Here is a 27938-nt window from a genome sequence, read left to right as displayed (position 1 = left end):
TAGAACAGACAGATCAACTGGTTGGTAAGTGGACATAGCTTACACTAGAACAGACAGATCAACTGGTGGTAAGTGGACATAGCTTACACTAGAACAGACAGATCAACTGGGTGTTAAGTGGACGTAGGTTACACTACAACAGACAGATCAACTTTGTTTGGTGCTTACAAAACTTGCCATATGCAATCAACAACATCAAATACAAATAAAAATATTTTTTTAAGTGATATCATTTATTTCAGTGATTTCGAGAGATTTTATGTACAACTACAAATAGAGTGATGTGAGTGTTGTTTAACGCCACAGTCAGCAGTATTCCAGGCAATGATAAACTGTGAGTATGAGAAACAACCGAGCTACTGGAGCATGCCAGGGTTTTGGAAACAGAGGAGAGAACATCACCCAAGTCCCGTAGTGAACACATGACCAAGTTGGCATAGTAAGTGTCTGTGTCCGCTGCATTGCCATCTCCACCCTCCTGTGACACACATTCAGCCAAGTCACAGTGACTGATCCATGTGATACGTCTACAACTAATACTGTACAGCCATCTCCATCAAGCAAGCTTCCAGCGCTCCTCACACTTACCACTCCTTGGGGACATTGGAATCTATAGCTGCCTATTCAAAACATCTTACTTCTTAGAGTTGACTGTAGGTCCTTACAAATAGTGTTCCAACAGGAGTTATGTTACATTACTTAGTTTGAATTGACAACACATATATTATTTATTACAAGAAACTCCTAATCATTATAACATTTCCAATCTTTCAAATGAACCATATCATTGATTTCATAGCATACAAGCAGATGATTTGGTCAACAAGAAAACATTACTTGGAAAAATCCATTCTCTATTGCATGTTTAGTTCCAAATTCAATTTGGCATGGTAAAATCCACAGGTAACCTAGCTGAACATAACCAATACAGTAGGTTTATCTTTTAAGTGATGCAGAAGATGGATGATTGCATCTGTGGTGAAATCTACAAGAACAGGTGCTGACTGTCATGATGGAGTCAAGTCTGAATGTGAAACCTACCAAATGCTACCCAGCACAGCAAGATGGCCACATATGACTACAGCAAGACGCACCCAGCTGGTCCACCCATGGCCACATATGACTACAGCAAGATGCACCCAGCTGGTCCACCCATGGCCACATGTGACTACAGCAAGATGCACCCATGGCCACATATGACTACAGCAAGATGCACCCAGCTGGTCCACCCATGGCCACATATGACTACAGCAAGATGCAACCAGCTGGTCCACCCATGGCCACATATGACTACAGCAAGATGCACCCAGCTGGTCCACCTATGACCACATATGACTACAGCAAGATGCACCAATGGCCACATATGACTACAGCAAAATGCACCCATGGCCACATATGACTACAGCAAGATGCACCCAGCTGGTCCACCTATGGCCACATGTGACTACAGCAAGATGCACCCATGGCCACATATGACTACAGCAAGATGCACCCATGGCCACATATGACTACAGCAAGATGCACCCATCTGGTCCACCCATGGCCACATATGACTACAGCAAGATGTACCCAGCTGGTCCACCTATGGCCACATATGACTACAGCAAGATGCACCCATGGCCACATGTGACTACAGCAAGATGCACCCATGGCCACATATGACTACAGCAAGATGCACCCAGCTGGTCCACCTATGGCCACATGTGACTACAGCAAGATGCACCCAGCTGGTCCACCTATGGCAACATATGACTACAAAAGATGCTGATCATGTTGAAATGTACAGAAGTGTGTAGTTAGGTAAACATAGACTGAACACCCAAGGCAGTGTAACAAAAATCATCCATCCTCTCAAAATCTTTATCTGCACCCAAGTCTTCATCCATGCTCTCAGTCTTCCACCACACCCCAATTATCCCCCAATCTCTGCCTGTGTCCGTGTCTGCCTATCTGTCCACAGTGCCTTGTATAATCTCACGGATTTTCTCGGCATCAGCCTGTAACTCTTTGTTGTCTCGGTCTAACTTCAGACCAGCTTCGTAATCTTGGAGACCTGGAATAGAACATCATCACACAGTCAAGCACCGGGAAGCTAGCTGCATATCACATCATTTCAGCACCTCCCAGACACCATAGGTTTGTTTAGGCTCACAAAACTTGCATATTGTCATAGAATAACTGTCATAGGAATACATTTATGTAGGGAGGCCCTTTCCCAGGTTGATTGTACACAATTATTTTTTTGGTTATATACTAGTATCTCACATTCGAATGCCATTACCTAATGGAAATATACACCATCAAACATAAAATGAATATATTCAGCTATTCATTGTTATGGTAAGATTACAGTGAGATGAAGGCTAGATGAAATGGGGATTAATGTCGCATTCAAGATTATTGCACTAATACAGCACTTATACAGCCCGCTTGTCTCTGTCCGGACTAATGATGATTTTATAGTGCTAGCCCACTAAGATACCATGCCGCAGTTTAACATGAAAACCCCACTCAGACACAGTATGCTGACTCTGAGCCAACCAGTCCTTGTTTCAGCCCCTTAATGTTGAGTGCCAGGCAGGGTAATAACAATACCATCTTTTAAAGTCTTTTTGTATGATGCGGCCGGGAATGAAACACCTGACCCTCTGCGGACACTCTTTCATTAGACCATGGAGGCTGTTGGTAAGATTAGGGAGGGAGGTATCCTATTCGTATAAACAAAAGAGGACAGTCCATTGTTAAAGGTACCGAGATGATACCTCTCATATCAGTTATGGAATATACATTCAATGAACACATTCAACTGATCAACTTGAAGCTCACCTTCAATATACATCTCCAGCTGACAGAATGCTGTGCCCCGCCTGACGAGGGCCCTGCATCGACTAGCAGCATTCTGGGGTACCGGAGGATGAAGCAGGTCCAGCGCCTGTAGCACACAGCATGGACATTAACAGGGTAGAAACTAATTGTGTGATGGGGTTTATAACAAAGATTGTCCTATGCATGTCCTATTATGAAGTTGGGTTAGGACTACAAGTCCAGGTCTGTTCCTATACAGCTGACAAAGGACTCTCCTCAGAATGAAGTTGTAGTGAATAGATGCAAAATTACCGATTTGGCATTAAACAATCATCACTCACTCGCTCAAAATGAAGATAATAATATCAATAATAGAATTAGTTTTGAAATGTAGTTCAAAGCAAATGTTTCCCAATAGAATTATGACAAGGATGAGAGACAGAAGCGAGACCTACTTTTGAACAGTCTTCTACACACTTGATGAGGTTTCGAAGCTTCAGATGACAGGCTGCTCTGTTAGAGTACAATCTTGTCACAGGTTAAGGAAAGCAAAATCCAAATGATACAGTATACCCTGTAATGAGTGACCAGTCCCTTACGACAACTGTCACATCTGTGATTACTGAACACAATGACCCCCAGCTATTAAACATCAGTTATTGGCACATGTGAAGGAGACAAGCTATTGATGTCTAGTAGCAGCTGACTATCAAGGAAGGATACCCTGGCATCTTGTTGCTCAACCGGATTGCGTGTGTGTAGGCATTCACTGCTGCTTGATAGTTACCACCCTTGAAAAATTCACTGAAAACAATTCAAGTTACATAAGTTTTTGAGTGTCCAAATAATATTGGCAATAGGCAATCGCTAAATGTAACTACATAATAAGTCAACTGATCTCGAGGTGTAAATGTACCCGTGTGTGAGTCTATGTACCCCGAGCTGATTTGTCTCATTCATTTATACAGACCCAGAATTAGTGCTCGAAATACACGCCTGCCATAGGGCCGTGGCAAGTAGACTTGGTGTTGGGCCCCTACTCTCAAATTTGTATGGGTCCTTTTGGCCTGCAATAAATTTTTACAAACCTGTAGAGGTTATGAATTCTCTGATGAAATCCTCCTTGGGGCACTTATTGCATTTTCCTTGCTCAAGAAAATCTACATGACATAGTTGTAACCATTTTCCTTAATAAAAAATGTTACCACACAAAAAACTTCGTTTTTGTATGATATATGACCACCCTTACGGGGCCTCACCACCAACGGCGCCTCACGCCAGGGGGAGCAACTCTCACCCAAATCACTTTCCATATGTCAAATGCTGACGGAATGTGGGGAGGTGGGTGGCCGTGCCCCAAGGAGGATTTCATCAGAGAATTCATAACCTCTACAGGTTTGTAAAATTCTCTTTCTGATTAAATCCTCCTTGGGGCACTTATTGCATCAGGACAGACTCCCAAAGATAATCTAGGAAGTGGCATCCGTCAGCAACAGGCGTAAATAAATACATCGTATTTGATTATTCAACAGAATAAAATATTGAGTTCAATAAATGGAACCAACCTTATCGTGAGGCACCACCGTCGAAAGGCGGGGGCTAGAGACAGGGCGTGGTCGACCATATATTATGATAAAGCCTGTTTTCGCGGCTTGTCATAAGTTGAGAACTCGAAACACCTCCCACCCCCACACTTTTTTTGAACAAGTGATATAGGGGCATAGATCACGAGAGACCATAACCAGCGCTGAGCTAGGCCAGAGGGTCCCCGAGGATCGAAGGAGCGCGTGCGCAAAATACGAGTATTATCGAGTAGTAAGGTCTGATATTTATCGACCGCAGAAGATAAAACCCAGACCATTACCGAGCAGTATAACCGGAGGACTGTCTAAAATCTCGAATGCTCAATCGGCTAGAGATTAGAACTTTGCCCCGTTCGGAGAACTGACTGACCAAACCGAGTACGCTCGCTTGAGTGTTTGTCGAGTTGGTAAGGTTTGATGAATCGTGCTCGGCTGGCTCCAAATAGCCGCGGAGCAGATCTGCTCAATGTGCAGAGCCGCGGCGTACGCTTTTGACGCAGCCACTGCTCTAACCTAATGAGCCTTCAACCTGGTAGGGGGCTCCCTGCCTGTAAGCGTATACGCTGTACAAATGGTTGAAACTATCCACCTCGAGATAGATTGTTTACTCGCAGGTGAGCCAACCTTCCTACCGCCGTAACAGCAAAATAGTTGGTTATCCTTATGGACACCAATATTTCTGTTGATATAGGCCTTAAGAGTCGTGCGGACATCCAAGACATGAGCATGTCTTGCAGTGGTCCCCGACGAGGAAGGCTGTGAAAGAGCAGGTAGCTCAATAGGAGCCGTTCACGAGGAAGCGTGTGCGACCCTTTGACGGTAAGAGTCCGGTAGTCGAAAACTGACTCTGTCCCGGTGATATTTATCGACCGCATGGAAGACAGTTATTTCGGGATCGGCTGACATAACACGAATGTCGCCTACCCGTCTGCCGGACGTTACCACCACAAGGAACGCCGTCTCCCAGCTCAACAGCTGAAGAGAGAGAGACGACAGATCCCGAAAGGAAGGACCGGACAGCCAATCGAGAATGATTGACAAGTCCCAAGGGGGACTGATCCGCCGGACTGGCGGTCGGATCCTGTCCACACCTGCTAAAAAGCGCTGCACTAATGGGTGTGCACCCAGAAGTGCCCCGTCGACAGTGACGTGAAAAGCTGCGATAGCTGTAGAGTAACCCCGGACTGTTGATGCGGCCAGGCCGTCATCTAGTCGCGACTGGAGAAACTCAATCACGGATACGAGATCTGCAGAAAAAATTAAAAAAAATAATAAAAAATCTGCAATCCCTCTATCGACACACCAGGGCGCATAGCAGGCCTATCTATCGTACTGAACGTTTGTCGAATCTCTCCGCGAAGCCAGTATTGTGTCTGCAACTCGTGCAGGAATACCGCTCTTCTGGAGGCGATTCCTGACAGTGGCTAAGCCCCCCATTGAATCCTGGGATTCGGGTGGAGGACCCCGTTCTGGGATAGGAGGTCCGGTCATAAAGGTAATATAACAGGAGGCTGAGACAGAAACCTGAGTATTACTTGAAACCCACGCTGCGCCGACTAAAGAGGTGCCAGGAGCACAATTAGTCGCGCAGGCTGAGTGCTTAGCTGAGACAGGACCTTGGAAATCAGAGGTACTGGGGGGAATGCCCACAGAATTCTGTCCGTCCAATCTAGCTGGAAGGCGTCCGGTGCCACCGACCTCGGGTCGTGGACTCGGGAGCAGAACGTTGGTGTCTGGTGATTCATCACAGACGCAAACAGATCCACCTGTAACGGCCTGTATAACAGGGAGAAAATCCCGAATATCCCCGGGTCGAGCCTCCACTCGTGAGGAGCGAGGATCCGGCGAGACAGAGCGTCCGTACGGACGTTGTCCACCCCCGGGAGATAAACAGGTAGCACCCTGATATCGTGAGAGTCGCACTATAGTAGGAACTGCCACGTCTTTCGTCGAAGCGACGGAGACGCCGTTCCCCCCTGCTTCCGGATGTAAGCCATCGCCGTTTGGTTGTCCATGTCTAGACGAACCACTTGGCCACGAAGCAGACCCGGGAAGCGTTGGAACACCAACCTGACCGCTCTCAGTTCTAGCACATTGATATGCAGTTTGATCTCCTGCTGGGACCATAGTCCCGAGGCAGTGTGATCATTCAGAACGCCTCCCCAGCCGGAGAGTGACGCGTCTGTTTGAACTGTGAGAGACGGAATGGGAGTGTCGAGGGGGAGCCCCCGGGACAGATTCCCGACCTCGGTCCACCACTGGAGGTGTGTAATGAGCCAATACGGAGTCTCGAGATCTTCCGAGTTCGCCCAAATTCGACAGAGTGCTTGTTGAATGGGACTCATTCTCAAGCGCCCCGCCAGACCAAATCCACTGTCGCCGCCATGTTGTCCAGTAACTGGAGCTATGTACGAGCAGTGTGACTTGCGCTTAAGGGACTTGATATCTTGTGACAGAGATACACGTCCTCTCACCGTGTTGAAATTAGCCACTAGGAAGACTAGATTCTGAGTGGGGCTCAGATCTGACTTCTTGAGACTGACCATCCACCCTAGCGTGATCAGAATATCTATCACTTGTTGTGTAGCTATCTGACTCAGGGATTGCGATAGAGCTCTTAGTAACCAGACGTCGAGGTACGGATGGCAGAACCGACCTTTTGACCTGGCCACTTGGGCGGGACTCAACATCAGCTTGGTGAACACCCTCGGGGCCGTGAAGATCCCGAATGGTAGAACCCTGAACTGATAACACCTCCCGTCGAAAGAAAACCTCAGGTATTTCTTGAACTCGGGGTGTATTGGTATGTGGAGATAGGCGTATTTAAGTCTATTGACGTTAGCCATTCTCCTGTCTCGACAGGTGAGATCACTGTTTGGTGACTAGGAAACAAGTCGAGTAGAAGCCCTCGCTTTCCTGTCCCTCGGGACCCGGTTCGATCGCAGCTTTCATAAGTGCGTCGACCTCGGCACGGAGGAATTCCGCCTTCTCTCGGGTAGCAGGCACCGGAGTGTGCTTTATCCCGGAGAAGGGGAGGGGCGGATGATGTTTCCACCGAGGCAAATGGCCATCCCTTAAAATGGACGGGGTCCGGGGATTGTGATGTAACTGTCTCCGATTCCTTCAGGAATAGAGCCAGTCGGCCGCCTACGGGGACATCCGGCTGGAGGCAGTGAACCCCGGCTGTCGGCAGTTCGATAACTTGCGACTGTGGGTTCACCCGGGGCTCTTCGGGCGCTAATGGGAACCCATCGTTCCCAGCCCCGCGAATAAGCTGTTGGTCTCGACCAGCTGCCTTGCCCCGGCCCGTGCCTCTCTTGCTCCTCCCGGCGCCCTTATACCTGAAGGAAGCGGCGGCTTCCAAGCAGGTGTGGTTGTCTGACCCGTGCGTTAGCGTAGGGGGGGGACAATTGGAGAGGCCCGCTTACGCGGTTTTAACGCTTGGTACCTCCAACATGGCCTCATGAGTCTTTGATGGAAGTATACCATTGAGCGGCCTCTCGGACCACCTGCTGAGCCCCAGGGAAGAGGGTGGCACCCTCTTATACGGCAAAGCAAGTAAGTCTTGGCATGTGTACGTCGAGTATTTAGATACCGACATCCACCGCCTGCGCATGCCCATAACAGCGCACATCATCTGCGAGGCACAGCTACGAATAGCGTCCCGCGTAAGATAACTGAACTTCCGTTAGTTGCGCGGCTAACTCCGAAGAGTCGACCGGCCCCTCTCCCGCTAACTCCCTCTGCACAGCCGACAGATACGCGGAGTGTACGGACACACGGAGCTGTTGGCATGCATTATGATATTGCTCCTCGAAGCATATGTAAGCAGCCTTCAACTCCGCACCGCACGCGGGAAAGGGGGGGGCAACAGCCGGCCCTGCTTGACCTTAGTCAAGTTGGGTGTCTCCGACTCTGGCATGGGCGCAGCCACCTGAGGCAGTACCTGGACAATCCTGTCCCGCACGTGCCTCTGCACCCGGCCCGATGCCAAGTCCCGGTGCCGAGGTGCCGGAGGTTCAAGGGAACCGACCTGGCACCGGGCTAGGTATCCACTAGTGGAAGCCTCGGCCTCGGAAGAGGCGTCTGGCTCCGCTAGGGAAAGTTGTGCGTCGGTAGTGCACGGGCTTAGCCGGCGCCCGCCACCACTACGCTGGGGATCGACCGCGAGCCAGAGCCGAAGCTCGGTCTCGGATCGTCCCCGAGACAAAGGGAACCAACCTTGCTCCGGGGCAGGTATCCACTAGTGGAAGCCTCGGCCTCGGAAGAGGCGTCTGGCTCCGCTAGGGAAAATTGTGCGTCGGTGGTGCACGGGCCGGCGCCCGCCACCACTACGCTTGGGAGCGACCTCGAGCCGGAGCCGAAGCTCGGTCTCGGATCGTCCCCGAGACAAAGGGAACCCCCCCTGGCTCCGGGCTACGAATCCACTAGTGAAAGCCTCGGCCTCGGAAGAGGCGTCTGGCTCCGCTAGGGAAAATTGTGCGTCGGTAGTGCACGGGCCGGCGCCCGCCACCCCTCCGCTGGGGAGCGACCTCGAGCCGGAGCCGAAGCCCGGTCTCGGATCGTCCCCGAGATCAAGTGGCCTGCCTCGGCCGACGCCGGGCATAACACAGATCTCGAAGCCGCGTCCGGCGCCGACAACGGGGAAGGCTCAGCCCGTAGCTCCTCCGGAGCCGAGACTTCACCTCCTCCATCATCGACGCCATCGGCGACTTAAGTAACGCAGAACAGTCTGCCAAAGACAGTGCAGGAGAGGGTGCAGTGCTTACTACGGGAACCCTCCAGCCTTCTCCCCCGGCCCCCGGAGAGGGAGCGGGGGAGACAATCTCGGCAGCTTTTTTACCCTTTTTAGATGGGGAGGGGGGGGATGTCTTAGTAGATCTGATATCTACCCCCGCCTTTATAGACCTCTTTAAAGTGGAACAAGTCAACTTGTCTCTTTTGGGGGGTAAAGGCAATGTCCTCCGCCAGACATATCAGGCAGCGTTCGTGCCTGTCTTAGAACAACCCGTACACAGTTTGAAGGTCTTTGTAAACAAGACCGTAATTTCTGAGGTGGGCGGGAAGGGTATTAACGTGTATCAGTGCGATATAAAGATCGGAAAAATATGTGCATAAATTGTGAAACTAGAAGCAAAGGCGTAATGTAGAATGCGATTTGTAACGCGATACTAATAGCCAATGTCGTAGTTCAACTATAACACCAAAAGGGGCGTGTTACGCGCTAAGGTGTAAAACCCGTAAAAAAGGTAAGTGTAGTTTATAAATTAACACACCACCTTGGGTTTTGTAAAGGAAAAAATTGTAGTCCAATGCTGTATGATATAACAAAACCCCAAGCCGTTTCTTAATGGCCTTGGTGTTACATGTATCAGCCCGTGGGACTACAATATGGACGCCATTACGGCCATTTGAATTCAAAGGTACCGTGCACGTGGCGTCAATTACAACTCTATAACTTCACAATGCGAGGTATTACGCCTTTGCAATGAAAGAAATGTACCATACATACAGTTTGGTCAGCCATGGTTCTTGTCGAACGATAGATTTCTCTTATTTTGTCTTGTGTGAAAAATCAACACGTCTGTCTCTTACAGATGACATAAGGAAAGTGATTTGGGTGAGAGTTGCTCCCCCTGGCGTGAGGCGCCGTTGGTGGTGAGGCCCCATAAGGGTGGTCATATATCATACAAAAACGAAGTTTTTTGTGTGGTAACATTTTTTATTAAGGAAAATGGTTACAACTATGTCATGTAGATTTTCTTGAGCAAGGAAAATGCAATAAGTGCCCCAAGGAGGATTTAATCAGAAAGAGAATTGGGTTTCGGTTTTTTGTCACATAAAGCAGCAAGTGTTTTATAAAAGAGGGCCTGAAGAATTTAGGCAGGGCCTGCACTGTCTAAACTCTGTGGGTCCTGATAGCAGCCTTGCAATTGTTTTCTAATTTGAATATATTTACAAAGTTTCACTGACTAAAATACTTTGATTCAGCTTTTTTGAGAGCTAGCAGAAGCCTCAAACAAACCAAGTTACTTCCCTTTACCCGATGCACTCAGATAAACATTGGTTCATTTCAGCTCAGTGATACATATGCAAGATAAGTAAATTACCTTAGTTTTGTTCCGATTAATTTGAATTTCTCAGCTGGGAGCATGAGCATGCTACATGGAAAATAATTGCCCCCTTGTTAACCACTCAGACACTTGTATTTTAACGTAAGGTGAGATGAAATTATGACATTGTAACAGACTCCACAACTTACTTGCCCTTGTCCCGGAGCCACAGCGGGTTCTTCTCCTCCTCTGAGAGGTCTGCATCAGACAGCTCCACAGTCCTCCGTGCCTCTGCCTGCTTCTTCAACCACTGAAATACACACCAACCTCCTCTTGTACTTACAACTCAACCACTGAAATACACACCAACCTCCTCTTGTACTTACAACTCAACCACTGAAATACACACCAACCTCCTCTTGTACTTACAGCTCAACCACTGAAATAAACATCAACCTCCTCTTGTACTTACAACTCAACCACTGAAAAACACATCAACCTCCTCTTGTGCTTACAGCTCAACCACTGAAATAAACACCAACCACCTCTCAACATCCTGGGGTCAAGCAGGTAATAGATGTATTGTATAAAGGTCACCATTGTGTTACATGTACATGATCAAAAGATCATATATCACCAACAGAATAAATGACACCACTGTGTCACCTCTGTCACAAGCTGGAAGGTAATCACATAATGACAACAAAAACAACATCAAACAGACAGGCTTTGTGGATAGATTACTTAACCTCATAGGCTACTGGGGACATTGGAAGATGAGGAAAGTCTAATTAGATTTGGGGAATTATTTGGATCTTTACAATACTTATAGTATCGGATCATAGGTTTTCGGACATAATACGTTTTCAGATGGCCATGTTTATCATGATTACTTGCGCTACAAGGGCTGTGGCATCACATAGACATTGTAAATGGTGAGATAATGGCCATGTATATCACGATTACTTGCGCTACAAGGGCTGTGGCATCACATAGACATTGTAAATGGTGAGATGATGGCCTGTTATCATGATTACTTGCGCTACAACAAGGGCTGCGGCATCACATAGACATTGTAAATGGTGAGATGATGGCCTGTTATCATGATTACTTGCGCTACAAGGGCTGTGGCATCACATAGACATTGTAAATGGTGAGATAATGGCCATGTATATCACGATTACTTGCGCTACAAGGGCTGTGGCATCACATAGACATTGTAAATGGTGAGATGATGGCCTGTTATCATGATTACTTGCGCTACAAGGGCTGTGGCATCACATAGACATTGTAAATGGTGAGATGATGGCCATGTATATCACGATTACTTGCGCTACAAGGGCTGTGGCATCACATAGACATTGTAAATGGTGAGATGATGGCCATGTATATCACGATTACTTGCGCTACAAGGGCTGTGGCATCACATAGACATTGTAAATGGTGAGATGATGGCCTGTTATCATGATTACTTGCGCTACAACAAGGGCTGCGGCATCACATACACAAGACCAAATAGCGTCCATTCCAATTTGGAATGAACGTTGGAATGCTTTGGAAAGATCACTCATTCCAAACTTTCCAAAGCTTGGAAAGATCGATCTTTCCAAAAAATCCAAAATTGGAATGGCAACATTTCCAAACATATTTCCAACACTGGAAATGTTTGGAATGACTTGGAATGGTTTGGAATGGTTTGGAATTGTTTGGAAATATGGTTAGAAGGAACAAGTTAACATAAGATAAGATAAGTTGTTTACAACATAATATTATGATGTCAGGACGTACTACTGTCAAAACCATATATTTTAAAATCAACTATGATTTCCAAGTCCCGATTATCAAATCAATGAGGTATCAGTTTCACCACATGTGCACAGACCGCCTATACTTATATATATATTTTTCATAACTATCCTCTTATCAAAAAATCTGTGAGAGTGATCATCATTAACGAAACTCATTCACATCAAAGAATACAGAACAAATGAAGAATCAGATGCATACATTTATTGCCATGCTTCATTCATCACGAAGTAGATTTACATACATTTGTGAATAGCACTTAAACTGTGATAATGAATTTTACCATTGTCCATATTATATTATAAATATCAACCATAATATGGAGTTCCGAATATAAAAACGACTCCAAAGGTTGATATTTCAGACAAAAACAAAGTCAGCTGTCTTTTAACGTTCGGGGGAAAAGGGTTTGCTTTCACAATTGAACATTTGTTTTCACCAAAGGACAATCAAATCAAGCCAAAAACAGTAAAAATACACATATATGGTTAGCGACCGCCTTTATACAGCGAGGGGGGGAATTCGTCTGCTCTAACTGCCTTCACAAAAACATTCCAGCCCTTAATTAACGAGGCAGCTGTGACGTAGTAGCATTACATTCGCTGCGTTTGCAGCATATAAGATGTGTAATCTGTGGAGTGACTAAAGTAATATTACGGCTGAAATCTTACTTGCATGGTTGTTTTAATAGAAAACTTACGGTTTAAAAACACAATTGTTCTTATATAATGTTATTAGGTTTGGTTTATAAATACAAGAGAAGATTTTTTATACATATAAAACTGGTCGAAAATACAGCTGAACAATAGAAAAATAAAAATAGGAGTTGTGAATAGTGACAAATTTGAATTACATCACCGTGTCAATAATTATTGATTGATTCCGTCAAACAACTGTCAAACCATTTATTGCCATGTACATACATGTACACAGGAAGTCGGCGCTGTCGGAGGCTCCAGGTAAATAAACATCGTGGTTTTATGACGGGAGATCAGACGAACCGTGAACCAGGGGCATGCGACGTAATTACACCTAAAGGTGGTAGAACCAGGGTATTGTCTCTTGGACTGGCTAATTGACCGTACGTATAATTGGTAAATATATTCGTTTTGACACCCGTGTTTCATGCGCATCCCGGCTCATAAGCAGAATACAGACAAATGAGGCCCCGTGATCAGCGGAGCGTGAACAACATGGATGCCGCCTTTCGGCCATGCCGAACAGTCAAGCTGCGATCTCGGAACTGAATCCAATTGCAAGCGGAGACAAGATTACTTCCCGTACCCAAACATGACCGTTGCTCAGAAATGTTCAAATCTATCTTCAGTAAATCATGAAATTAATGCGAGCATGACATTTATGCGAAAAATGCGACTGTCAGTCCCTCTGATTATTTTAATATGTTTCATTTCATCATGATAAAAAAGTTAGTCACTTATAAGGTTACCACGTTGAAAATGGAAACGATCGTTAACAAAAACAACAAAATGTATTCTCTCATCACTCAGCCTAACAGTGATATAACTGCAAATTAAACAATCAAGTACGCTAAAGTATTATACATGAGGGGTGGAGGACCAGGGGCACTTTGAGTTTGACAGGTGTCATCAACTGGTCAAGTAACATCACGGTTTGTATATTCACGTTGATCGGACAGTCTAGACTGGCGCCAACTAATCATGACGGCGTCTTCAGAACAGAACTGAACTTTATTTCTCCCAGGTTTAGGCTTACGTGGATGACGGAAAATTTTGTTTAAGTGATAGCACATTTGTAATTCAATCTAATATACTTTCCTTGATTGATTATATGGCTGCGGTCGTAGATCCGGATGTATCTAAATATGCTCAGTATATACACAGGGTTTATTGTTATACTATTAAGATTATAAGATACAATTGAGTATTTATACTCTTGATCATAAAGTTAGTCACTACTTTCACACTTTGATTTGTATGATTTTGGTTATGATTAAATTGACAAAATAAGAAATCATTCCGTGTATATGTGTATTATATATTGTACCCCAATACATAATTAAATTGTGTATAAATAAGGACACTAGGTTAATTAATGTAATTGATTATTTGATAAACATATTCACATTTAGTTGTGTGATATGTCACAGAAGTAAAGCTAATTCATAACAACTAATTGTCCCATTTATTTGGTTTCTATCTTTTATATGAAGCAAATGCTATAACATGGGGTGATAAACTTCATTGGCAATAGACGTAGCATATAATTGTCCACATGAACAGTCTACTCTGTTCCAGATATGTTTATTCATTTTGTCAGCATTTAAATCGTTGCATTCCTGGCTAGATGATTCATTTGACGAAATCTTGTTCCCTGTTTTGAATTACCGTCAGATAGTTCCAGAACAATTATAAAATTTTCAGCCCTATGTGTTGCGCATAATTCCGAGATAATTCGAAGTTCATATTCTTGTACGAACACTTATCAAAATTCATTTATACCTAGTACTATTATGTACATATGTATATTAGTTCAAATTATAATAATGAGGCCCTCTATATTCTCGAAACGGTCTTTGTTCTACGACAACCGTAAGGCGGTATGGGAAAACAAAATATTTGTTTAATTGTTCAAAGTTCAAAGTCAATGTCATATAATTATAGACAAGGAAGATAAGAAATTAAATATAAAGAGTAGCCACTTTAAATGACAGAATTTCTTTTAGTTAAATTTGCTCATGATTTGGTCTTTTCGTGGTACATAGTGCCAAAATACTCTTAATTATTTACTTTCATGTCATTACTAATCTCACATAAGGTCAAAAGTTGTACAATTTTTAACAGATATGATTATGACATGTTGTATCCAAACATTTCCAAACATTTCCAAACAAATCCAAACAAATCCAAGCTTGGAAATATGACCTTTCCAAATATTGGAATGGTCATATTTCCAATTGGAATGGTGGTATTTCCAAGTTTTGGATTTTTTGGAATGGATGATATTTTGTCCAGTGATAGACATTGTAAATGGTGAGATGATGGCCTGTTATCATGATTACTTGCGCTACAAGGGCTGTGGCATCACATAGACATAGTAAATGGTGAGATGATGGCCTGTTATCATGATTACTTGCGCTACAAGGGCTGTGGCATCACATAGACATTGTAAATGGTGAGATGATGGCCATGTATATCACGATTACTTGCGCTACAAGGGCTGTGGCATCACATAAACATTGTAAATGGTGAGATGATGGCCTGTTATCATGATTACTTGCGCTACAAGGGCTGTGGCATCACATAGACATAGTAAATGGTGAGATAATGGCCTGTTATCATGATTACTTGCGCTACAAGGGCTGTGGCATCACATAGACATTGTAAATGGTGAGATGATGGCCTGTTATCATGATTACTTGCGCTACAACAAGGGCTGCGGCATCACATAGACATTGTAAATGGTGAGATGATGGCCTGTTATCATGATTACTTGCGCTACAAGGGCTGTGGCATCACATAGACATTGTAAATGGTGAGATGATGGCCTGTTATCATGATTACTTGCGCTACAAGGGCTGTGGCATCACATAGACATTGTAAATGGTGAGATGATGGCCATGTATATCACGACTACTTGCGCTACAAGTGCTGTGGCATCACATAGACATAGTAAATGGTGAGATGATGGCCTGTTATCATGATTACTTGCGCTACAAGGGCTGTGGCATCACATAGACATTGTAAATGGTGAGATGATGGCCTGTTATCATGATTACTTGTGCTACAACAAGGGCTGTGGCATCACATAGACATTGTAAATGGTGAGATGATGGCCATGTATATCACGATTACTTGCGCTACAAGGGCTGTGGCATCACATAGACATAGTAAATGGTGAGATGATGGCCTGTTATCATGATTACTTGCGCTACAAGGGCTGTGGCATCACATAGACATTGTAAATGGTGAGATGATGGCCTGTTATCATGATTACTTGTGCTACAACAAGGGCTGTGGCATCACATAGACATTGTAAATGGTGAGATGATGGCCATGTATATCACGATTACTTGCGCTACAAGGGCTGTGGCATCACATAGACATTGTAAATGGTGAGATGATGGCCTGTTATCATGATTACTTGCGCTACAAGGGCTGTGGCATCACATAGACATAGTAAATGGTGAGATGATGGCCATGTATATCACGATTACTTGCGCTACAAGGGCTGTGGCATCACATAAACATTGTAAATGGTGAGATGATGGCCTGTTATCAAGGTAAAGTTGTCTTTAATATCGGTGAGTGAGTTGTTCCTGTGATTAGCAAGAAAACTACAAATGTTTTTTTAAGTGTCCGAAAACCCATAACACAGGGATACTTGATTTATAAATTTTCTAAAAGATCAAATTGGTCAGTGTTCCAAAACAAAATAACAATAAAGTTTCATAAATATCATTTTGTTTGTTTATAAATCTTGTGAAAAAAATGCCTGAATATCTCTACCATGTCATGGGTCATTAAGCATAAGTAACGTGGCATCTACCTGACCAGAAAGGAAATCTAAATGACGTAAAACATTGCTGTATCAGGTTCCCTACCTCTTCCTCCATGGGAGCCTGGGATTCCCGCACCGGGGTTGGGAACACTCTGGGGGTGTGGCTCACTTCTATCCTCCCTGACTGACGAGTTGGCATGCCCTTCTCAGTCTCAAATATGTTTGCCTTTTTACCTGCATTCAGTGATTGATTAGCAAAGCCAGTTGCATCACACAGAAGTCTGAATGATACCAATGATGTAACTACAATCATCTAGATTCATGACAGTATTTTAATACTTTGACCATATCGGAATCTTTTTCTTCTTTCTTGTTATATATTAAAACATATTCATAACAAAATAATGGGAGGTGAGGAAAGGTGAAATGGGGTTTAACGTCGCATTCAAGATTATTACACTTATATAGCGATGTGCATGCATGTGTATGTATATGGCTGCGTGTACTAGTCCGGACTAACGTCAAGTTTATAGTGCTAGCCCCTTGAGATACCATGCCACAGTTTTAACATAAAGACCCCACTCAGACACAGTGTACTGACTCTGAGTCCTTGTTTAAGCTCCTTAGTGCTGGGCGCCAGGCAGGGTAACAACATGAACCACCTTTTAACCTGACCCGTGACGATTCGGGGTAGAATAGGTCTTCAGCAACCCATGTAAAAGGCGACTAACGGGATGGGTTGTCAGCCTTGCTGACTTGGTTGATGCATGTCATCGATCCCAATTGAATAGATTGATGCTCATGATATCAATCACTTGATTGTCCGGCCCAGACTCTATTATTTACAGACTGCCATCATATACCTGGAATATTGCTGAGTGCGGCGTTAAACAACAAACAAAGAAAACCTTTTAACCTCTTTTGGGGTGACGCAGCCGGGGATTGAATACCCAACCTTCCACTAAACAACAGGGGTGAGAAGGCACCATCATGTGAGAAGATAAAATTAAAAAGTACAGAGATTTAAAGACAAAATATGCAAAATACCTTTCTTCCTTTCTTCGATTCGTTTACTTTCATTTTCTGCCCTTTTTTGTTCAAGCAGATGTTTCTTATGCTTGAAAATATAAAAAGTTAAATATTAACTTATTTATTTATTCCATTTGCATTAATGTAAAATGATCATAGCATCACATGAACTAAAACTTCAAATCAGGCATAAACTAAAACCAACAATCAGTCATCTGCTAGCATCCCTTCAGATGACACCTACACCTGTCACAAGGTATAGCATGCTAATGATTTCCTACAGTGAAAAGAACCTAATCACCAATTATCTTCGAAACAACAAGACACATATTACTGAATTGTATTTAAGAAATAAACAAGTTGAAGCTGTTTTCCGTACACTTAAACACTGCAGGGAGAATAAACCAAAAGGGCAGGGAGAATAAACCATGAGGGGTGCAGCCCCGAGTGGTATATTTTTCCTGCAGTGTTTTATTGTACAATAAATAATGACCACAAGTCGTTTATTTCTTATATGAGATATCAGTAAAATCTACAAGGTGAAAGAACCGAAACATCGGCGTGAGAGTGTGTTGTCGCTTGATTGTGCAGGCACCACACCAGCGATCTGTTGTTGGTGGAGACTGAGAGTAGAGTAAACTGTAACTGCTCTTGCTAATGTGAGATGGCCAGAATGAGAGCTTCCATGTTTGTTGTGTGCCAGACCACAGCCCTGAGGCAGTCTGGCCCTGTAAATGAGCACCCCATCCCTGAAGGGAGGCGTTTATGAACAGGTGTAGATTGGGGGTTGTCCCGGACAATGAGACGCCTCTATAGATGTTTGACTCTATCGTCCACGAGTTGAGATGAGTCCTTAGGTGGGATGGTAGAGTGATGTCTGTGTACAGATCCTGGCGTCTGATGAAGGGGGTCAGGAACTGTTGTATTGGACGCAGTTGTAAGGGGCCTCTGCTTGGCAAATCCTGGGCTGAAGTGAGTAGCCCTAGCAACACTTGCCATTGGTGAAGTGTGCATGATTGACACAGGGCAGGTGACAGATGGCGTAAGATCTTTAGCCATCTGTCCCTCGCCACTGATAGGAGGTCCTGATCTGTCTGAAACAGGCCTCCTATGAACTGGAGCCAGTAAGATGGGACTTCGCCTCATTGACTATCCTCCCCATTGATATAATAGACACCAGGTGAAGTCCTAATGACGCACCAGGGACACGCACATGCCCGGATGACTCAGGAGACAGTCATCTGACTCGAACCTAATGTTCCTCAGGTGTAGAAAGTCAGTCAATGACTTGATTATTCATGTAAATAGCCATGGGGCTACTGAAAAGCCAAATGGCAGGACTGCCCATTGGTAGTGCACCCCATTAAACTGGAACCTGAGGAACCTGTGTCGGAGGGATGGATAGGTACATGCAGGTAGGCATCCTGCAGGTCGAGACTGATCGAATCCTTGATGCTGGTCCTGATCAGTCTCAAAGTTGTGTGGCAGAAGAAAGGTGGACGCTCCAGGTAGCGCTTGTTGAACACAGAGAGATTGTGAATCATCCACATCTTGTCTGGGTCCTTCTTTGGTACCAGAATGATGGGAGAGTAAAAGCCGTGTTTTAAAACTGGGGCGTGTACAATCTCTACAGCTCTTATCTGCAACAAGATGTCCATGTTGGATTTCAGTAGCAGATGTTGAGCTGTGATCAACGGTTGATCTACCGCTAAGTTCAGGCAGTAGCCGTAGCACAACACATTGAGTAGGAAAGGGTCCCAGTCCAACACTTCAGTGTTTCCCCCTCTTGTCCCCACCCCTGCCCTGGAACTTTCGACTTTTGCCTCTGCCATGAAGGAATCATGGTCTTGATCCTTGAGGGAAAAGTATCTCTGCCTAAGACTGCTCTGAGGTTGTTTCTAATGTGGTTGATTTGATGCTGTTGAAAATCAACCATGGTCTGAAAATGGTCCATGCGGTTCAGGTTGACCTCCAATATTCCTGCTCCATTACAAGAGTTGAGGACGCTTATGAGGATAATGGTATAAGTACACGTCTGATTTCTGTCTCAAAAAACAAATCTGGCATCTAGGATTTTGATGGGCCTTGAAGAACCAGTAATAGTCTGCAAGTCCTCATCCAAAGTGTGAGCCTGGTCCGCTAAACGAACGCATGGATAAGAATATCGTCCCTCCAGAATGTTCGCGCTTTGAACAATGGCGCAAGTGTTAACCTGGAAAAGTCTTCCTCTAGCCCTAACCATATCCTTATGCATAGGATCCGCTGGTGAAGACATGGGTTGCGACTAGATGGTATTCTTCCCATTGACCCCGGCTCCGGGGAAGGCGCTACTGATGTGAGGCGGCCCACCATCCAGTCAGGCATCTGTGCTAGGCTGAGGTGATACCTCCGATGAATTGGAATGGTGAATTGGAATGGTGATCTCTTACTGTAGAAGAGTGCTTAGACATAGCACTTGGTGAGAGTGAGCCATATATGAGCAGTGGTGTTGGCATTATCTGATGGTAGTCGTTGTGGAGGGCACATCTAGTGGTGCGTTTAGTTTGGTATTTCCCGCATATTCTCACAATCCGCATCATCTGTACCTTTTCTGCTAATACTGATTGTCATATCTCTCCCAAGTCTGGATAGTTTGGCCACTGTGATTATCAGCGTAGGCCAGCTACATCTATGGAGAACAACATAGTAGACCCTTCCCTCTCAAAAATAACATCATCCAATATATGACGTCATCAAGTTGGGAGCGCATATTCAAATCTCCATAAATGATGTCATGATACAATGTTTTATTGTAAAATAAACCACGCTTCGTTATTTGTTTTCTTTGTGATTTATCGAGTAGCTCTCTAATATATTATGATAGACATAACTAACCACTTATCAACATATATCATGTGTACTTACAGCTTCTGCCTCTGCCCTCTGTTCATCTTTCCATCTCTCCAGCTCATCAGTAGCAGCCTTCCGCTCAGACTGTTTGATGTCCTCAATTCTCTGTCTCTCACTGTCTTCAAGCTGTCAAATACACATACAAGGTAACACACATATTGGTAAGTAAACTATACATAACACAACTGGTAAATACACTTTTATGGTTTATCAAAGGAATTGCAATAGGCCTACATAAGAAAATTACAACAAAAATGAACTAAAAATAAAAGTTTGTGCAAATGGATTTAGAATCATTTTTGCACAGTTGGTTCCAAATTCAATTTAGCATTGTCCAATCTACAGGAGGCATAGTTCCACAGATTAGATACAGAATGTTTATTTCCAAGATATCTAAGATTCAGAATAAGGGTGTTGTCTATAAGTCTGGTTCACCAGCAGAACTACATGTAACAACTGCATGTAGACCTAGAAAGGCCTTCACCCTACCTTCATCATCTGATTCAAGGCATATCGGTCTTCCTCTCTCTTCTTCTCAGCTTTAGCCTTTCCCTCTTCCTGTTGTCTTCTTTGTACTTCTGCCTGAGCTTCCTCTCGCTTCTTCCTCATCACCTCCTTGTTTCCTGTAACACAACACAGCTTACATCACCTCCTCGTTTCCTGTAACACAACACAGCTTTCATCACCTCCTTGTTTCCTGTAACACAACACAGCTTACATCACCTCCTTGTTTCCTGTAACACAACACAGCTTTCATCACCTCCTTGTTTCCTGTAACACAACACAGCTTTCATCACCTCCTTGTTTCCTGTAACACAACACAAGCTTTCATCACATCCTTGTTTCCTGTAACACAACACAGCTTACATCACCTCCTTGTTTCCTGTAACACAACACAGCTTACATCACCTCCTTGTTTCCTGTAACACAACACAGCTTACATCACCTCCTTGTTTCCTGTAACACAACACAAGCTTTCATCACCTCCTTGTTTCCTGTAACACAACACAAGCTTTCATCACCTCCTTGTTTCCTGTAAGACAACACAGCTTTCATCACCTCCTTGTTTCCTGTAACACAACACAGCTTTCATCACATCCTTGTTTCCTGTAACACAACACAGCTTACATCACCTCCTTGTTTCCTGTAACACAACACAAGCTTTCATCACCTCCTTGTTTCCTGTAACACAACACAGCTTTCATCACATCCTTGTTTCCTGTAACACAACACAGCTTACATCACCTCCTTGTTTCCTGTAACACAACACAAGCTTTCATCACCTCCTTGTTTCCTGTAACACAACACAACTTACATCACCTCCTTGTTTCCTGTAACACAACACAAGCTTTCATCACCTCCTTGTTTCCTGTAACACAACACAAGCTTTCATCACATCCTTGTTTCATGTAACACAACACAGCTTTCATCACCTCCTTGTTTCCTGTAACACAACACAGCTTACATCACCTCCTTGTTTCCTGTAACACAACACAAGCTTTCATCACATCCTTGTTTCATGTAACACAACACAAGCTTTCATCACCTCCTTGTTTCCTGTAACACAACACAGCTTTCATCACATCCTTGTTTCCTGTAACACAACACAAGCTTTCATCACATCCTTGTTTCCTGTAACACAACACAAGCTTATATCACCTCCTTGTTTCCTGTAACACAACACAGCTTACATCACCTCCTTGTTTCCTGTAACACAACACAAGCTTTCATCACCTCCTTGTTTCCTGTAACACAACACAAGCTTTCATCACCTCCTTGTTTCCTGTAACACAACACAGCTTTCATCACCTCCTTGTTTCCTGTAACACAACACAGCTTTCATCACATCCTTGTTTCCTGTAACACAACACAGCTTACATCACATCCTTGTTTCCTGTAACACAACACAAGCTTTCATCACCTCCTTGTTTCCTGTAACACAACACAGCTTTCATCACATCCTTGTTTCCTGTAACACAACACAGCTTACATCACCTCCTTGTTTCCTGTAACACAACACAAGCTTTCATCACCTCCTTGTTTCCTGTAACACAACACAACTTACATCACCTCCTTGTTTCCTGTAACACAACACAAGCTTTCATCACCTCCTTGTTTCATGTAACACAACACAAGCTTTCATCACATCCTTGTTTCATGTAACACAACACAGCTTTCATCACCTCCTTGTTTCCTGTAACACAACACAGCTTACATCACCTCCTTGTTTCCTGTAACACAACACAAGCTTTCATCACATCCTTGTTTCCTGTAACACAACACAGCTTTCATCACCTCCTTGTTTCCTGTAACACAACACAGCTTTCATCACCTCCTTGTTTCCTGTAACACAACACAAGCTTTCATCACATCCTTGTTTCCTGTAACACAACACAGCTTACATCACCTCCTTGTTTCCTGTAACACAACACAGCTTTCATCACATCCTTGTTTCCTGTAACACAACACAGCTTACATCACCTCCTTGTTTCCTGTAACACAACACAGCTTACATCACCTCCTTGTTTCCTGTAACACAACACAAGCTTTCATCACCTCCTTGTTTCCTGTAACACAACACAAGCTTTCATCACATCCTTGTTTCATGTAACACAACACAGCTTTCATCACCTCCTTGTTTCCTGTAACACAACACAAGCTTTCATCACCTCCTTGTTTCCTGTAACACAACACAAGCTTTCATCACATCCTTGTTTCATGTAACACAACACAGCTTTCATCACATCCTTGTTTCCTGTAACACAACACAGCTTACATCACCTCCTTGTTTCCTGTAACACAACACAAGCTTTCATCACATCCTTGTTTCCTGTAACACAACACAAGCTTTCATCACATCCTTGTTTCATGTAACACAACACAAGCTTTCATCACCTCCTTGTTTCCTGTAACACAACACAAGCTTTTATCACCTCATTTCCTGTAACACAACACAAGCTTTCATCACATCCTTGTTTCATGTAACACAACAGATGCTTACTCTAACACCACACAACCTTTATCACCTTGTTTCCTGTAAGTTTAACACAACACAGCTTACATCACTTTCTTGCTTACAAGGCAAAGAGTTACTTTCCTTCTAATTCCTGTGGATCATTATTCAAGTCTGGTAACAACAGGAAGCAACAAGATTGTTCTGGGTGGGCAAATCCATAAAGCTAACAGAACAAAGTAAAATAATACTTTACCTGCATCATCTGATTGTAGCTGGCCCCAAACTTCCTGTTCTTTCTTCTTGAGTTTAAACACAACGGTCCCATTTCCAACATTGGCTGAGCTCTGTGCATCATCAACTGGACACTTCAGGAGGCATTCAAATATGTAAGGGGGATAGCTCACCTGAAACAACATTCATTAAATGCATGTAGCTTCAAAACTTATAATGCTCATTGCAATATGTTAACTATGCTCTTTCTTACATATTTCCTGCCAATATACACATTATACATCCAGCCTGCCATTGTCAATGGGATAACGTGATATTTGATGAAAATAAACAAATGTTCTGTTTATTAATTAACATATTTCCTCATATTCATGTTAATGTTATTGGCCGTAGATGAACTTGTAACCAAAATAATTCGGAGCCATGGAGAATTCATAGACACTCTCATCTTGTAGACAGTTATTCAAACAGAATGTTTGTTGCGTTACAGTGGTGTGAACTATATCTACTTGTACACCTTGCACTACAGAAACTCTCATCACCTCTCGTTACTAAGAGTGGCACTCTTTAGGGTGGGCTGGGACGGGTAATTTAGTTATTCAGGTCAGGTGAATCCTGAGAAGGACCGGGGTACTCACCGGACTTCCCTGGACCTGTGGTCAGTTATGCAATATACTGTTTAACAACAATGACAATTATAATCCATGCTAACGCTACAGAAATTGCTAATGTTTGCATTTCTTCTGACTGCATGCATTCCTCCTGCCTTTTATATGTTTGACTGCCTCCACGGCCTTGTGGTAGGGTGTCTGTCATGTTCTCACCTCTGAACCCACAGACAATTTCCATGGGTTCAGAGGTAAGAACATGACAGTGGTGATGAGTGATGTTGGATTTCAAATCTCTGATTTGTGACTGTGAACAGTGTTTTTGCATCAGCTAAAGGCGTTGTGTGCATGTCATGTGAGAAACTGTATCATGGATATCATCGATCGGGCTCAAGAAAATGCCTTGTGAATGACATAACTTATTCATGGAGGATTATTCAAGGATTGGATATTAAAACTGCAGACATTTTCCCAAGGCAAGGGAGTTAACAGACTATAAAAGTCCAGTTTTCACCCTTGTCGAACTAGGCAGGAATAATGGAGTTTTATCTTGGCTGAACTAATGAGCCTATGCATAGTCCAATCAAAATCGCATAATGAAATAGACATCTGGTTTATAAACAACATGGATTTCAACATGCAGATTTCAACTGACTGCAGGATTTGCAAAGGATATGTACCATCAACTGGACGTCGACAGATATTTGTATCTTGCTTACCAAGCACACATGGCAAGAAATCACTTGAGGCAGACATCAACTACTTCACCTACAAGAACAGCTTACCCATGTTGGCAGAAGAATTTGCTGAGGCTACAAGGAAAGGCCAAAGCACTGAAGCTGACAGCAAAAGGATGGCCAAATCATGTAGCAGATGTAATCTTCAGCCATTCTTCAGACGAAGAACTGAGATTTCTGAAGACCAAGGTTGTTTGCTATGGGGTTTATGTGTGATTATACCATAGAAATACAGAGACTATGTCTTAGAAAAATTACAAGCAGAACACTTTGGAATTGTGAAGACCAAGGCATTAGCAAGAAGCTACCTATGGTACACAAACCTGGACCAGGACATTGAAGCAATAGTGAAAAGTTGTGACATCTGTATGATCCACCAGTAGCACCGCCACATCCATTGAAATATCCAAATAGACTTTGGGAAAGAATTCAAATCAGCTTGCAGAATATCAAGGAAACAACTACCTGATAGTAGACAGCAGATTGAAATGGATTGATGTCGTTCCCTTGTCAAACACAACAGCTACTAAACTATTGGAGCTATGAGGAACCTTGCTTCCTATGGACGCCCAGGCAGTTGTCCCTGACAATGGGCCTCAGTTCACCTCAGAAACATTCAAAGAGTTCATTCTACAGAACAGAGTACAGCAAATGGCAAGCACAACCATATGATAGGACGCATTTGAAGCAATTAAACTGTGCTGACCTTACACGTAGTTAGTCCTTTCTGCGGTGGACAGGATTTCCATGGGTTCAGGGGGAAGAATATGACAGCGTCGCCCAGAGAACAGAAGATCAGGGAATTGATTCCTGGCCCCATCACACCAAAAGACACTGTTTTATTAGACGCATTATCAGAAATACTTCTTTGGGGTTACACACGAGGATATACTGTGTCTCATTGGGGTATTCATGTTAAACTGTGGCATGGAGGGGGGAAAGGAGGGGGGGCGGTTCCTTATCGGAATTTATGACCAGGAAAAAACCCTCGACAGAAATAAATACCATAATTACAGGGTATCACATGTGAGTACTGGAGGGAGTATAAAGTATAACCACGGACCTATATAACCGCTTTATATTTGTCCTTCGTATAACCCAACCTTTCTCAAATCTTTGTACAGAAGCGTATGTAGAATGTTTAGATAACATTAATTGATATTTCGGACACTGGGGCAGATATTGCAAATAGGCTGCAAACCCCTTACTGTATACTCACTTTGATATATTCTTCTGATGAAAATATGTCTACTTTGTTAGCTTTCACGCCTTTCAGGGGGACGGTTAAGAAAAGCGTTGATTCGTTTTCTTCCCAGCTGAAATCTTTAACAATCAAAGGCATCCTGAACGATTTGTTAACAGTATCGCGTGGCCTATGTTTATATCGAGAAATGTATCGCAAACGCTAAGCACAATTATCAACCAATCACAGAAGGCCTTACATATCACTGTCCAATCAAAACATGATTTCGTATACTGCGCAAGACAGTTCTTGGTATCCCATGTAAACAATATGACCTGCATAAGCCAAGAAAAAGCCTTGTTGTATAAAGGGAAGTAATTCATTGGCGCAGTACAGTTTCATTTGAGATAACTCGGGTCATTCAAGGTCAAACAGTTCGGACAGGCACGAATGTATGAAAAGCCGTTTTACTATTTATTCCCTAAATGAATTATTCAAATCACAAATTCGATTTTATGCTATAACATATTTATTGATGTCACAAAATTATACCTAAAATGCATTTCATCATAACATATTTTGGATATTACAAATTCGATTTGGTAATTATATCGAAAATTCCTTTTATGATATCTTATAATTGAATTGTAATATCAATAATTCATTTGTGATATCTTAAAATAATGGTAAAGTTTAGATATCAATAAATCATCTTTTCACATTAACGGATCCCTTGACCTTTCTGCATGGTTACTGTTATATTATCATATTAACAGGATATCATGAATAGCATACTAGTATTAAAAGGAAAAATGTCTTGAACTCAATCATTAGGCTAAAGGCGTGGTAGATGTGACAGACAACAAGTATATTGCAAAGACGCATAGATAGATAGATAGATAGATAGATAGATAGATAGATAGATAGATAGATAGATAGATAGATAGATAGATAGATATGTCTTTGCTATCAGCTAATTTACTGTGGTATTATGTGCACCAAAGACGTATATATAACGTACCGAGAAGTGAATTGTTGATATCACAAATTCGGTTATTATTTATCAATAAATCTAGGAATGATTTAATCATATACAAATATAAAATCGATTATATGTTAACAATAATTATGTATATTGACAATATATAGTAAAGCGGCGCCTGTCGAGAATAGTGAACATATGATGTAATCTATATACACACATATTAAGCATTGAACTCGAGTGTACATATATAGTTCAACTCTCTAGAAAAAAGCATGTGGTTAAAACATGTGAATTTAAAGAAAAATATTTGTTTGATTGTCACTTTTTGTCCCAATCGCTTATAAGTTGTTATTATTGTTCTCTGGAAACACTAAACATTTTACCATCAAAGGCGTATGTAGGCATATGTATATACGTCTTTTGACCATTTGACCACTGTACCACTGAGTCTACATATGTCAGATCATATAATAGAGTGCACAATTATGACTTCCTATCACCCTCAAGACTGTCTACTCATTTACCTAAAAACATTGTCAATATCAAATGACTTTGCATGGGATGAAAAGCCTTTTTGTTACGAGATTTGGTATG

The 27938-nt window shown here is 43.1% G+C and overlaps 1 protein-coding gene across 1 annotated transcript; it reads right to left on the bottom strand.

Moving 5' to 3' along the window:
• Positions 1-1578: 1578 nt before the first annotated feature.
• Positions 1579-26567, bottom strand: LOC139464192 (dynein axonemal assembly factor 4-like). Its single transcript, XM_071245723.1, has 11 exons — positions 26396-26567; positions 23854-24004; positions 21134-21267; positions 20660-20770; positions 17774-17843; positions 16830-16960; positions 10651-10751; positions 3529-3609; positions 3261-3333; positions 2827-2932; positions 1579-2053 (listed from the first exon to the last, which is right to left on the bottom strand). Exons 1-11 carry the CDS (start codon positions 26516-26518, stop codon positions 1947-1949), a joined length of 1188 nt encoding a protein of 395 aa, XP_071101824.1. The 5' UTR covers positions 26519-26567; the 3' UTR covers positions 1579-1946.
• Positions 26568-27938: the final 1371 nt, after the last annotated feature.

This window comes from Haliotis cracherodii, unplaced genomic scaffold (genome assembly GCF_022045235.1).
Source record: "Haliotis cracherodii isolate W230 unplaced genomic scaffold, xgHalCrac1.p SCAF_1, whole genome shotgun sequence".
Taxonomy (NCBI): domain Eukaryota; kingdom Metazoa; phylum Mollusca; class Gastropoda; order Lepetellida; family Haliotidae; genus Haliotis; species Haliotis cracherodii.
Note: the sequence above shows the minus strand (reverse complement) of the source record. Positions and strands in the feature narration are given on the sequence as shown.